Source organism: Patiria miniata, unplaced genomic scaffold (assembly GCF_015706575.1).
Source record: "Patiria miniata isolate m_02_andy unplaced genomic scaffold, ASM1570657v1 HiC_scaffold_5, whole genome shotgun sequence".
In the NCBI taxonomy this organism is placed as follows: Eukaryota; Metazoa; Echinodermata; class Asteroidea; order Valvatida; family Asterinidae; genus Patiria; species Patiria miniata.
This window is the reverse complement of record NW_024037072.1, coordinates 24,608,247-24,621,318: the sequence shown is the minus strand read 5'-3', so window position 1 is coordinate 24,621,318 and position 13,072 is coordinate 24,608,247. Positions and strand designations below refer to the sequence as shown.

The 13,072-nt window shown below is 40.2% G+C and overlaps 1 protein-coding gene across 1 annotated transcript; it reads right to left on the bottom strand.

Annotated features, from left to right (window-relative positions):
• Positions 1-721: 721 nt before the first annotated feature.
• Positions 722-11,394, bottom strand: LOC119741695 (glycoprotein hormone beta-5-like). The gene is made up of 3 exons (XM_038217551.1): positions 10,702-11,394; positions 3,358-3,570; positions 722-934 (listed from the first exon to the last, which is right to left on the bottom strand). Exons 2-3 carry the CDS (start codon positions 3,556-3,558, stop codon positions 746-748), a joined length of 390 nt encoding a protein of 129 aa, XP_038073479.1. The 5' UTR covers positions 3,559-3,570; positions 10,702-11,394; the 3' UTR covers positions 722-745.
• Between the last annotated feature and the right edge of the window lie 1,678 nt (positions 11,395-13,072).

Here is a 13,072-nt window from a genome sequence, read left to right as displayed (position 1 = left end):
TTGCAAACGACTGACCCAAGAATAAAAATATGCAACTTGAGCCTCGAGACTCGACGTCTCCATCGGGTGCGTACGCGTGTGATTGGCTCCTTGTTCGCGTAGACGAATCGTGTTCTTTTACTCCTTGTCGTTCTCTTCCCCTGCGTCATGCTTACGTGTCTTGTTTTTGTTACAGTCTCTATCCGATGTGGTCAAAGATAGACTTGTTTTCGTAGCGAGTCAGCCGAGGCGGGAGGCGGTAAGCGAGAAAGAAGAGAAAAGAGAGATCTAGAGGGCAGTTCGTTTTTTTAGGGGGGGGGGGTTCTTGTCTCCGTCTGTCGACCGAGCTTTGCCAGACTGACTACAGAAATCATTGAGCTGGGGAGATTCACTTGCAGAAATTGATAAGCTAATGCTTCCCTTATCCAGCGGGCTGACGGTGCATTCCTCCCTGGAGAATAGTACTCAAAAGCAGAGTGCAGTTTGTGTTTGAGGTTTATCGGTTTTGTGAGGGATGGGGGGGGGGGGGGTTCCAAAAGACGGGCGGCGTTTTTCATTCCTTATAGATATAGGCCTAGGTCATGGTTTGCTGGGGCTTGAAAAGTAGCTTTTTCCATCCCAGCTTTTACTGGTCCAGTCTGTTATTCCAGTTTTATGATTTTTTTCTCGTAACGTTAAGCTTTTTCATGTTTTTGTTTTTATTGTTATTTTTTTTGTAATTTTTTGATTTTCCTCATTTCGGGGGGGGGGGGGGGGTTACTTGTCATTAGATTCCGTGGCAGTGGGTGGTGTCTCTCTGGCATCTTTTACAGACACATGTTACAGCATCGAGATAAGTGAAGGTCGGATCCACGCCAGGATCGCAGTCGCTCAGTTGGATCTGTCTCTCCACTGTCTGGTCGTAGGAACACATGTCGTGGTCAGATACCTTGTAAGGTGGCAACAGCTGTGGTATCTGCCAAAATTGAGACAAAGTTTGACAAATTATTGTATCAAACAAATAAGAAGCTGTGGGAAGCGAGATCAAGTTGGCAGATATAAAAAGAACAAGGATTATTTTTAATTTAATTCCATCTTATGAATAGGTTATTTTTAACCCAAGTTATATTAATTGTGGTTTTGATCAACTGGAACGTCGATATCAGAGTTTACAAAATGCACTATTTTTAACATGACTTGAAGCCACAATCAATCCTTTTCTAAAACTGAACCTCAAGTTGTGACGTATTATAATAGTACCACGGACACCTTAGCGACAATTCTTATACACTATCGTTTTCACGTCATCAAGCTCAAAACTGCCCCACAAGCGACCAAAGGTTGTGTTTTTTTTTAAGTCTTGCAAAACTCATCACATTTGGTTCTTCACATTACCACGTTCAATTGAATTTAGCTGCTTGTCTAACGAACAACAACAACAACAACAACTGTTTTTAAATTTGTTCAGTCATCCCTAGAGTTAGACTTCCAAATCACTTTCTGCAAAACTGTGCAGTCGAAGCGTCAATCTCAGCATGCCACAATGGTGTATGCAATAATCAAGGCAACATCTGACTTTTAGGGGTTTTTTAGGGGGGGGGGGGCTAACGGGCACTATACGGTTGGTGAGATAATCGGATGCGATAATCTTTTACCTTATGACTGACGCCACAGCAGACGGTTAATTTTACCACGGATTATAGTCTATAACATGACTAGAGGCTCACGGCATGCATGACACAATCGACACAGTCTCGAAGCATTGAAAACATGTTTCTGTTGTTGTTGTGTCTGTTTTACAAGTGAAAATAGCTGGTATCGCGGTTATCAGCCACAAAATGGCTTGTGGCATGGCAATCCAGACGATAGAGTTTGTTGACATTCCTTTTTTGGGGGAGGGGGGGGGCAAATTTATAAAGAAGTCTGCAATATTTGAGAAAAGAAATCAAAACTAAAAAAAATCCGTAATGTTGATATTTCCCGTTTAAATAAAAAGAAAGTGAACTGGTAAATCACGAATAGCACTCGCGCCCGAAAACATCAATGTATCAAATAAAGATTCGAGATGTGATATAGTTATAGGCTACTTTTTTGATATCTGATCCAAAAGTTGCAACACTTGACATTTCTGATATTTTTACAAAATGTATATGCGTATTGGACCACGTCATTTATGGGCATAACTACGCAAGTCCGTGTATTCCAACAAGTTAAAACAACATTAGCTTAAGGATATATCTGACAGCCCCAACAAAATGACATATCTTTAAGACACGACTTTTTGCAATACTTAAATCTAAGCCTCTTATTAGCTTTGCGTCAATTTAAGTTTTCTTTTACGAAATGACGTCAAAGTCACACGAGTTGCGAGGTCATAATCGAAAAGCTAAGCCTGATTGACACCATCCATACATCTCTGGATAACTCTTGTGTTACAGCTGGAAACAATACGCAGAGAACTCGGATAAAACAGAACAGAAATCTTGAATATTCTCCATTTCTTCAATTTCTGACCACCTCAGAGAGGCGTTATGGCAGTATTCATGTTACCGGTATGGACACGAACAGGTTTAAAAGCATTGCATTCTCTCAAGCGTCATCTTTTCCACATTGATATTCCTGTATATCGAAGGCAAACCATTAGACAGGATTCCCCGGTGCTGCGATACAGTATTCAAGGAAACTATTGCTTGAAAGGTAACACACCTATGTTCCAACACAAATATGTTGGGACTCCGCCTATGTTCCGACTCAACTATGTTCCAACTGCCTAACCCTAACTCTAACCGGGAATAACACAATCTTTATATGTGCGGGTTGTCCAAACATAGGGATGTCTGAGCATAGAGCAGTCGCCGTTTGGTGATTTATGAGACACAAACGATGGCGTTTGAGTACTTATCGGTGCTTTGTGTTAACCCCAGTGAAGCCAGTACTAACGATTTTTATCTGTGGGCTTTGTGATTTGTGTTGCAACTTGAGAAAAGAAAGTTTAAACCTGCTCCCCATTCACATATTTTTGTACAATGCCTGGCATAAAAAAAGCCGTGGGAATCGTTTCATTGAGAGTCAAGTCACTGACCAGAAAGTCCCGCCAAATTTTCTCCACCCCATTATGGTATCTGTACTAACATACTGAACTGGCCTCAGACGGCTTGGCTTTGTGACTCGTGTCTCAATCTGGGGGGGGGGGGGGTCGCTAGTTCCAACAACATACATTTTAAAAATCCGTCAGGAACCTACATAAGGGCAACAACCGTAAGCTCCATCAGACCAACCATAGATCCGTTATATTGAAATATTCAGTAGTCCCTGTGCATACGTGTGAGTAATTTCAAACTGCGTGTGTTACTGGGGGTAAAATGCTATCTCTTTCGCAATTCGTAAGAAAGTAAGTACCTCTGAGGTATGGCAACGTCCGTAGCATGCCATGGTGGTGATGGTTTGAGCTCTGCAACCTGACTTCTGGGCCTCGTAGACGAGGTACTCGCGCGGCACGCAGGTCAACTGTGAAACACACGGTCTGGAGTTCATGACAACTACCACTAGGATTCCAAGTACTGCTAGATACTGCCCAAATGTTAACCGTATAGTCGCCATGTTGGTGATCACCTAAAAAATAATAATAATAATAATGTGACATTGGTACGCGTAATGGCACCATTAAGTAGACACGTTATCATAAACATTCTCATGTCTCCCTATGTCACAGCCCCCCTTTAGAGGCAACATTTTAGTGTCGCAATTCGATTATATTTGTTGCTCGTTGTCTAATTAGTGAACATACCGAAATTCGTGGAAAAACGACAAGGGAATATTTGGTTAGGGCACAGTGAAGTCTATGGGGATGTCTCCCAAATGTCCAATCCAGGGTTATTATTATTACTATGATTATTTACGGAAGCATGGAGAGGCCATGCACTAGCAATCCAAATTAGTACTTTTCAAGAACTCGTCGCGGTGAGCTAACATCTTACCGCGACGAGCAATATCTCACTGCGGCGACTTATTATCGAGTTATAGTACCTCGCCGTTACGATTTAACAGTTTATAATTTATTTTAATTGCTTGTGGATCATATACGCTTCCGTAGATTACTTAAGAGGAAAGAAATTGAATTGCTTGAATTATCCTTCTGATTTTTGTTGCGCTTCTGGTTTAAACAAAATGATAAATTTATCTTTTACTTCTAATCATGAGTGTGGTTTCTCCTATATGTAATCTGGTTCCCTGATCAGACGATTCTGACGTCACTTAGATCGTATGTAGCTGAGGTAACGGTCACATTCAAAAATAGAACATGACACAGAAAAAAACATTCCTTATTCAAATACCAACATCAGGGCTCAATAAGGACAATACAACTTGCATTTAACTTTTTAAAAGCAAGCAATGAATTTTGTAACTCAACGTTATAGAACGATGATAAGTATTTATCATCGTTTTATTGTTAATAAAAGCCTTTTTTTACCAGGAAATGTCCGAACTTTTGGGTGCCGTGGTGCCTAGAGGGCCCAAGATTTGTCCGAATAGTCAGAATATTTCTGTCTGGGAACCAGACTGCTCCTTAGAAATACATGTAATGTCAACCTCGTCCCCAGTGCTTACTTTATTTCCAACCGCGTTTCCAATAGTAAGCCCTAGCTGGATAGGAAACTTTCTTCCTGTATCCTGATTCGATACCGCAATTGGCTAGAAATGGATTTTTATCGTGTACTTGGTGTTGCTATACAAAATGTGCAGTACGTGTTTTTGCGATCAGTCGTCCACGCCTTCTCGAAAATACTCATTTCCTTTCCAATTTGATTATATTAATATGAAATGTGATACTGCATGTTGTTTCGATAAGATCGTAACAGTTTAATTAAATACACTCGTGCTTTCGTAACTCACGCCATGCAGGCACCAGACTATTCCTCATTTGCATACGTGTTCAAAAATCTTGCACATCGTTTCTCTATTAAGCTAAGAATCACTTCGATTCGTAACTACCTGCGAGCATGCGTATATTAAGCGACCTCGCGCGGCAGCTTGTGCCGACATGACTGAATGTACAATCTTTTGCCATGGGTTGCAGAACCTGATTTTAGCTTCGCGGGGTTTTAGTGGTGTTTATCCATTTGTCTTCTTCCCTCTCCCGACGTCCGTGATTGGCCCCATGTTACTCGTATCATAGCAGTGGTCGGCGGCTGAACGGGGGGTGCAACCCCCGTAACCCCCTCCCTTCTCAGATCCGCTACCATAGCTGGACATTTCCTTCCGTCAAACTACTTTGGTCCAAACGCGTGTTTTCTTTTGATAATGTGTTTCTTGTTTTTGCTTGTTTGGTTTCTTTCTTTCTTCATTCAAATAGAAGGTGGGGGTATAAGAAATGATAACTAAGGGCCTATACCGAGACATGCAATAACTGTTACTATTGCGTAAACTAGACTTTGCCTCTGTTCAAATTAATCTAATCTTTTCCATCTACTCTAGCAAAGCAAGGCCGTTATCAATGCAATCAAAAGCCCATTAGCCTCGTCAGGTCGAAATTGTTCATCGACATTTTTGTTCCTTAAGGGCCTACCAGCAAAGATAACTTTGGCAAATAGAGAACTGGAACGGATCAAAAAAAGCTCCGGTGGAAAACAAATGATCTTCAATCCAGCATTCAGAAAACAAAATTGCCCATATTATCACAACGATTGTGGGAATGTACGCGTCCCTGCTATGTTTGTCTATTTGAAGCACTTTGAAAAATAGGAAAAACCAAGATAGCTATAAATCTTGCAATAGACTTCTGCAGTTCGGGTTGTAATTAATTTATAGCATAGTATATATATATATATTTTTAATGCGATTAAAATCCTCTACCTTAAATGAAACGTGTAATAATCTGGGATCTGTTTGGCCCTTAAATTTCATAAATTTATGCTAATGAAGAGGTGGAAAAGTTAGAGCTTGACCACTTAGTAAGATTTCCTATGTACTTATTTAACTATTGGAAACAGATTATATAAAGGGGGAAAAAGTATACAACATTTCAAAAAAAAATATAAATGCTCTTTGGAAACGATCAGGAAAAAAACGGTGACGTTTAAAAGTCAGACCGACTCCTTAGACTTCTTAGCAGTAGTCTTACTTATGGGGTAATACCGACTGCGAGATATCAATCAAGTTCACATCGATGTAATTGCGCCTGGAAGTTGACCCCAGGGGGCGTGCTACCGGATCCCTCGAATAGGAAAATTAGCGTGTAAAAGTCGGAGTTCTTAAAGGTATTTTTGTTACATTGATTTCTTAAGAAAATTACCCTCGGAAAAGGCCTTTGTCAATTTTTTTTACTAGTATCTTAATTTACGGAAACTGAAAAATCGCATGAAAGAGAAATATTGTGTCAAACTTTGACCTCTCACTTCCGAAAATCTATAAACCATGTGAACTGTATACTAGTGGGACTCGTAGCACTCGTACAAAGATGAAAATTTATGAAATTATTTTGTGGCGGTCATTGGTTGAAAACTGAAACTTAAATAAGCAACTAAAATGTCATTTGCGACCCAAATTTTTTTTGGGAATAAACTTGAAGGACTAATTCTCATTTACAAACAAATCTAAAATGAGCTTTGATAAAAACTGTATTCAAGCAAGCCCAACTAACTAACTAGCGACAAAACATGGTAAAGTGTCATTTTGCATTCAGCTATTTTGCAACCTCCAAAAAACTTGTTTTCTATTATTAAAAGGACAATGAACTACTTATTGGTAAACACGTAATGACATTTAAAAAAAGAGCCTTAGAAGCATTTTTTACGACTCGAGAAAAAAATCCAAATGCCAAAACAGATAATGGCTTATCAACTTGGCCATGGGCGTCGCCAGGATTTTTTTCAGAGGGGCGGGGGGGAGAAGCAAATTGTACCCAAAATTCCTTAACTTTTTCATTATATTCTCAATTTATCATTTTTCCGAGCGTGAGCAGGGGAGCATTTGCCCTACCCCGCCCCCATCAAATTAACAGCAATATGGCTTCGCACCTCTTCCCCCCCCCCTCTTTGTATATATTTTTTTCGTGGGGGGGGGGGGGGGCAGCGTCCCCCTTGTCCCACCGCGACGCTCATGAACATGGCAACGTGTTTTGAATGGAATAATACAAACTTACTTCTTACTACCACAATTTTTGTTTCTTTTGACAAAGTATTTATTGCCAAAAGATCGATTTGTTTTTGACCGCGGACACATAACCGGTACTTGAAATGACTCTGAATTTGTGAGTGCACTAGCTGAGTGTTTATGTTAGAAAGAAAGACCAGAGCTTATATGCGTCTACCGAGAATCAGCGGGAATAATTTGTCGTGTCAGATAGAGGAGCGAAGTGTCACCTGTAATCTTGAAAACTAATCTTTTGCGTGAGGCAGTCTGCATGAGAAAGCCTTATCTTCAATTTAAAAAAAAATACGGCGCCATAAAAAGTAACTTTACTTTATGCTTTGATTGTTTTTACCACGCGATGAAAGGGCGCCCCTTGTGGTACGATTTTGTTTTGCTTTGTTAGCTTCACCTCCCTCCCCCTTCTTTCATTAGTGCCTCCAGTTTAGGCCAAAAAAAAATATTCGGTCTCTGGTCAGACCAAAGTTCCGGAATTGACGCGGCCACGCGGCTTTCTTTTTTTCTTCAGCTTGGACTGTACAGACAAGGTGGGTACTATTTTGCTTTTTTGTTGTCCTCATGTACATTGGTGGCCTCCATAATTTGCCTTGGTGCTTTCGATCATTTGCCTTGGTGCAGTTTCCCATTCCTTGGTGCTCTTTGGTAAAAAAATTTGAGGAGGTGCAGAAATAGAGGGCGCTGTTGGAGCTACCGCGGAACATTTTGGAAAAAAAAAAGATCGACGCGCATGCTTAAAATCGACGCGCGCGCTGACAAGAGACCGACTTATTTTTTTTTGGCCTTACTAAACTGGCAATCACATGAGAATTGTATCCATACCAGTCAGGTGGGGTTTTTTAATGTTGCGCTTTGCCAGGAGCACTGTTTTTTGATTCCTTGACAGCTGTCTGCCAGCAGCAGTGCGAACCCACACGGGTACCAGAACTGCTAACTCGACTTCTGACTCATATTGCCCGTGCTCTGCTGTCAATGTCATTCACTCATTACAAATTGATGAGGATTTATCCCGCTCGTATTGTGGCACGTAAAGCTTCATCATCGCCTCTTTATAAATGGCCGCGCTAACAGTCGCCGTCACTGCATATTTGATATCTGCAGAGGGACTATAGGCATCAATACAAAATGTGTATATTGAACAAGTGCAAGTTTTAAAGCAGGCTGTTTGGAGATCCCAGTGGAGATAACTTACATATAATATTGTCGTTGAGACTGGAAACAAACACAGAATCCAACTGGTTATCGCTTATGTGGATGTTCCCCTTGTAAGAGAGTTTATATTATTCATGTATCTCACCGTACAACTAGAGTAGAAATCTTGAATGCATGGAGGTAACTCGCTGGGTTGCCTTAGTAAAATTTACCCACGAGGGATAGGATATGTTATGTGGAAAATAGTCTATGCATAATCGCTAACATTTTTTGACATAGGTGGATGATAGTCCTAGCCTGAAATGTTCCCTTACTTAACTATTACAATGAGATAGCGAATGAAACAAAGACTTACCTATGGTATATACTAATTGCTTAGGGCGAGAAAATAAAATAAGTAGTTTCTTTTTTAAGAGCGCCTTATTTTCCTTTGTTCCTAAGATGGCGGATTTTACAAGATGGCAGATACATTCTTCAGTTTTCTCGACTATTTCACTGATACAAAAGTGTATCCAAAGGAGCCACACTCATTTTCTACAAAGCTAAAATGTTGTTGGAAACAAATAAAAAAGACAATACATTGGCAATATATTTGCAAAATACATTGCAAATGTATATGAATTATAACAAAAGGGGAGGCCGCCGAGAAAAAAAGAAGCGGGCACAGAAACTGGTTTAGTATATTTTTTACATGGCCTGATTTGTGTTATGTTCATCTACGATACATTATTTATTGATGGATGGAGTTCGAATTGGTTTGAAGCTTAACAATTCATGCCAAAGTTGTATCAAAGAAACTGCAAAACGCGTCACGCCTCGTGGCCCAAGAAGTATTTCAAGTGTGTCAATGTTCGCACAAAAGACATTTTGAACACTGTGTAATGCATCCCCTAGGGCTATGATTGCTAAATTACTCGCCTTCGACTGCTCTTGAAATTTTCTCCTGATTCGTTTTTAGAAGCGCCCGATGGTGCGAGGAGTTTCGGACGGAGCTTTTAACCATATCCTGAAGGATATCAATTTATCACAAAAGCGTAGCCTGAAAATTGGAGTGCCGCGTTTACAGGGACAAAGTTTTAGATTGCCTCTAGTGGTTGAAACTGGAGGGTTTGGTAAACAAAATGTGTACCCGTTGTGCATGTAGCATTTGCAAGTTTCCTGGCCCCAACAGTAGGGCAATAGTGATCCATTATTGTAACGGCGGTAAACTAAAAAGGAAACCTACCATGACTCGCGTTAAGTGTTGAGATGTTATTGACTCACCCGTTGTTGTACGAGGTAATTTGTATGAATGGTGGCGGAAAGCTCAATATTTGCAATATGATTAAGTAAATACGTAAGCGTGTTGCAGACCGCGGCCAATCTATAACAAGCCGGGCAGTTCATTATGGGAAAGCGCTAGAAAAGCACGGTCTTGTTCATCGGGCATGTTTCGGCGGGCTGTGTTTGGGCGCTGTTTGAAGAAGTCAAAAGCAAAGTTGAGTGTTGGTAATCGTCGGGAGATCGGATAACATACCAATCACGATACTGCCAGTCTCCGGTAAGTATTAACCAATTATACATATTTGTGTCTGACTTTACGTCATCAGTATATGAATGGAGATAAAATCTCCCGACTACCTTTCCAAATCCTCCTGATGGCATTTGAACACTGCTCAGCATGATTGACTAAGCACAGCTAAGCTTCGCTGTCCATCATAATAACGTAAATCTCACGTGCATTACTTTAAGGTATTAGGTCATTATCGTGAGCCATTTAAAATTAAAAAAAATATATTCATGGTAGTTTTCGCACAATGTATAGTGTCACTTGGGAATATTAGGGTTTAAATCAGCGTACCTACGGAGACTCAGCAGACTGCCCATGAGGCATAATTGGTTCAACTTCACGAAAAAAAGTTGGAAAAAAAATCAGTACAATACCAATTATGTTAAAGAATGACCACGATATTTGTGAATATTAATTGAGAGGGTTGATTCTTGTCATTTAAGCAAGGTTTATGAGAATATTAACAAGTTAGTCATAGCCATGGTCCCGGCAATTCTTTTTTAAAACCAAATTCAGCCCACTTTCATTTTGAACTTATCTGAAATTAAATTGCAATTCACTAATCCAATCAATGATAAGTAGTTCCAGACATATTTCCCCGAACTGTTTCCTAGCCAACAGCAACTTTCACCAAGCTACGACTAGTGACGAGCGTCGTGGTCTTAACACACGACAACCGACTCACCAGACTCGCAGTTTAATCGCATAATCACTCCAAGAATGTTACATGAAATTAATTGTCATGAAGTACAGATGTCGGACGACTTTAATACTTGATTAAAAAAAAAAGTGAGAAATGATCAATCACCGCATCCAGTACACATTGATTCAATTCCATACAGCAAAGGATCAGTAAAGGCGTAAGCCTGTATAACACACATCCGAAACCTACTTACCTTGGATCGTTAGAATTCTGCATATGATGAGACGAAGCGACGATATGATGCTAACCCTTCCTTGTATCGCAGGCCAGACACACGATGCTGAGAGGAAAAAACCCTTTCTGGAGTAAAGTAAAGCCGGAGTTGACTTATTATTATGGGACGTGGGGGTGGGTGTAACCCGCGGCAAAAATGGTGACAGATAGGTGTGCCCAACGGCTAGCTGGATGTAGCACGTCACGTTGCGCAAGTACACGATGGATCACGACAGTCTTTTTTTTTTTGCAATTTAAACAACCCGGCCCACTACTGTCGAGCTGAGTGAAGGAGTGTGACGGTGGCGTACCGAGTTTGACGAATCAGGAGACGGTTTTCCCGCCAGAGAGAAGCCGCGTGTGTGTGTGTGGACCACGACTGATGCTCGTCAGTTTTATAAAGAAAATAATAAACAAGGATGGACCAACCGCACGCGCGTGAGGTCGTCGCCTCCACAAATATGGGCGGAGAGACTGAAGCCTCGATGCTGTTACCAAAGTGCGTCTGAGCTAACAGCATGTGACTTATCACCATCTCCGGAAAGCTTTGACTCTTGCGACTCGCTTGTCAGTCGTGTCAACAAAGACCTGATTAATGCGCTTTTAGCTGATAATGAAAACCGAATCTTCCATTCATATTTCCCCCAAAGTCGGAGGCTGCGCGCGGGCGATCCCAGATTGTACTAATGTGAAGTTTCAATTTCAAGAGGCTCTGTCTTTTGTTTAAGTTGGCACTGCGCCATGAATCAAAGTGCCGATGTCATGCACGTAGTCTCCAGCTGGATCAAAATGGGCTCGTGCGCCAACGCTATGCAAAGTGTTGGCTAACCGCTATAGCTCGCGAGCTTGTTGTACTGTTTATTTTTATATCCAATAACAGGTGGAGTTTGTTTGGGTTGTTTGTTGGGTTGTTTGTTTGCTCGTTAGTTTGTTTGTTTGGGGTTTTGATTGTTAGTCACATCCTGCGATAACGATATTAAATATATTCTTTTTGGTTTGTGGTTTTATTTTCTTTTGTGATATCTCAAATTGCACGCACCTGTCCATCTATTTATATGTCAACAATGGTTACCTGGGTTATAATCTCGACGATGGATCATGTGATCTGGCTATGATAAGGGATGAGAGAGATCGGTGACTTCAGCCGGGAGCCTTTTTTATGTCGATGATGGAAACAGAGAAGACATTCCATTCGAATTTCAATCAAAATTTACTTTGACTTTTCCTTAATGAACCTGTAAGGAACTGATAAATTAAGGAAGACATTGTTTCACGGATTAAAATGCTATTGTTATACCATTCAACAAGCTATTGACTACAACATTTCTCCAAATTATGGTGCAGATGATCTTTGCTCGATCGTATGTATACGTCACTCGGATTTGCAGTGGGGTGGATTATTATAGTTTGCTAAGGACTGACAAACCTTTGAAATCGACAAGCACGGATAATGAAGTCATTTAAATCTGACCAAATTCATGGCAATGTGAAGTGCAATGTTTCCATGAAACCGAGGTTAGAAAGAAGGGTGTCACACATTGTATCTTTTATCATAAGTTTTTCCTCCGATTCTAGTATATCTGGTGGGCCTTGTTCAATTCATTTCAATTCAATTCATTTCAATTCAATTCAATTCAATTCAATTCAATTCAATTCAATTCAATTCAATTCAATTCAATTCAATTCAATTCAATTCAATTCAATTCAATTCAATTCAATTCAATTCAATTCAATTCAATTCAATTCAATTCATTTCAATTCAATTCATTTCAATTCAATTCAACGCGATTATATTCAATTCATTTATTTCCAGTGAACAATAACACAACAAAAAGCAAAATACAAAATTGTGGAGGCACAATCCTAGTAAGCCAAAGCTTGTAGCGGAGTGCCTTTAGAAGAGAAAACAAAGACAGGAAATCATTAAATAGTTAATTAATTAAGTCAAATACAAACATAAACAAGATAACAAAATGACCTGACCGGAAATAAATTAGGAAATGACTGGGAAACACCCCCCCCCCCGTAAAACTGCAAGAGAGGTGGCAACACTGGAGAACAAACCAAAGGAAAACAACCAAACTCTGCTACATATTGGGAAATAAGATACTCTTTGAAAGATTTCTTAAAAGAGCCCACGGAGGTTTTGGATTGAATTGATTGGCCAAAGCTATTCCAAAGACTTGTTTTTCTCTAGGTTGGATGGGCATCAACAACTCATTTGAAGTCACTTTCATCCGCTAATGAATTCTTGCGGGAGACAAAACCGACAAAGATAGTACGCTGAAAAGGTTGAATGTAGTTAGGCCTGATGTGAAAAAAAATCCAAACAAAACGAAAAATAGTAGACG

Coding starts and splice junctions, on each gene's coding strand:
- LOC119741695 (XM_038217551.1), bottom strand. CDS start 3,558: ATGGCGACTATACGGTTAACATTTGGGCAGTATCTAGCAGTACTTGGA. Junction 935..3,357: donor GACGTTGCCATACCTCAGAG/GTACTTACTTTC, acceptor CAATTTTGGCAG/ATACCACAGCTGTTGCCACC.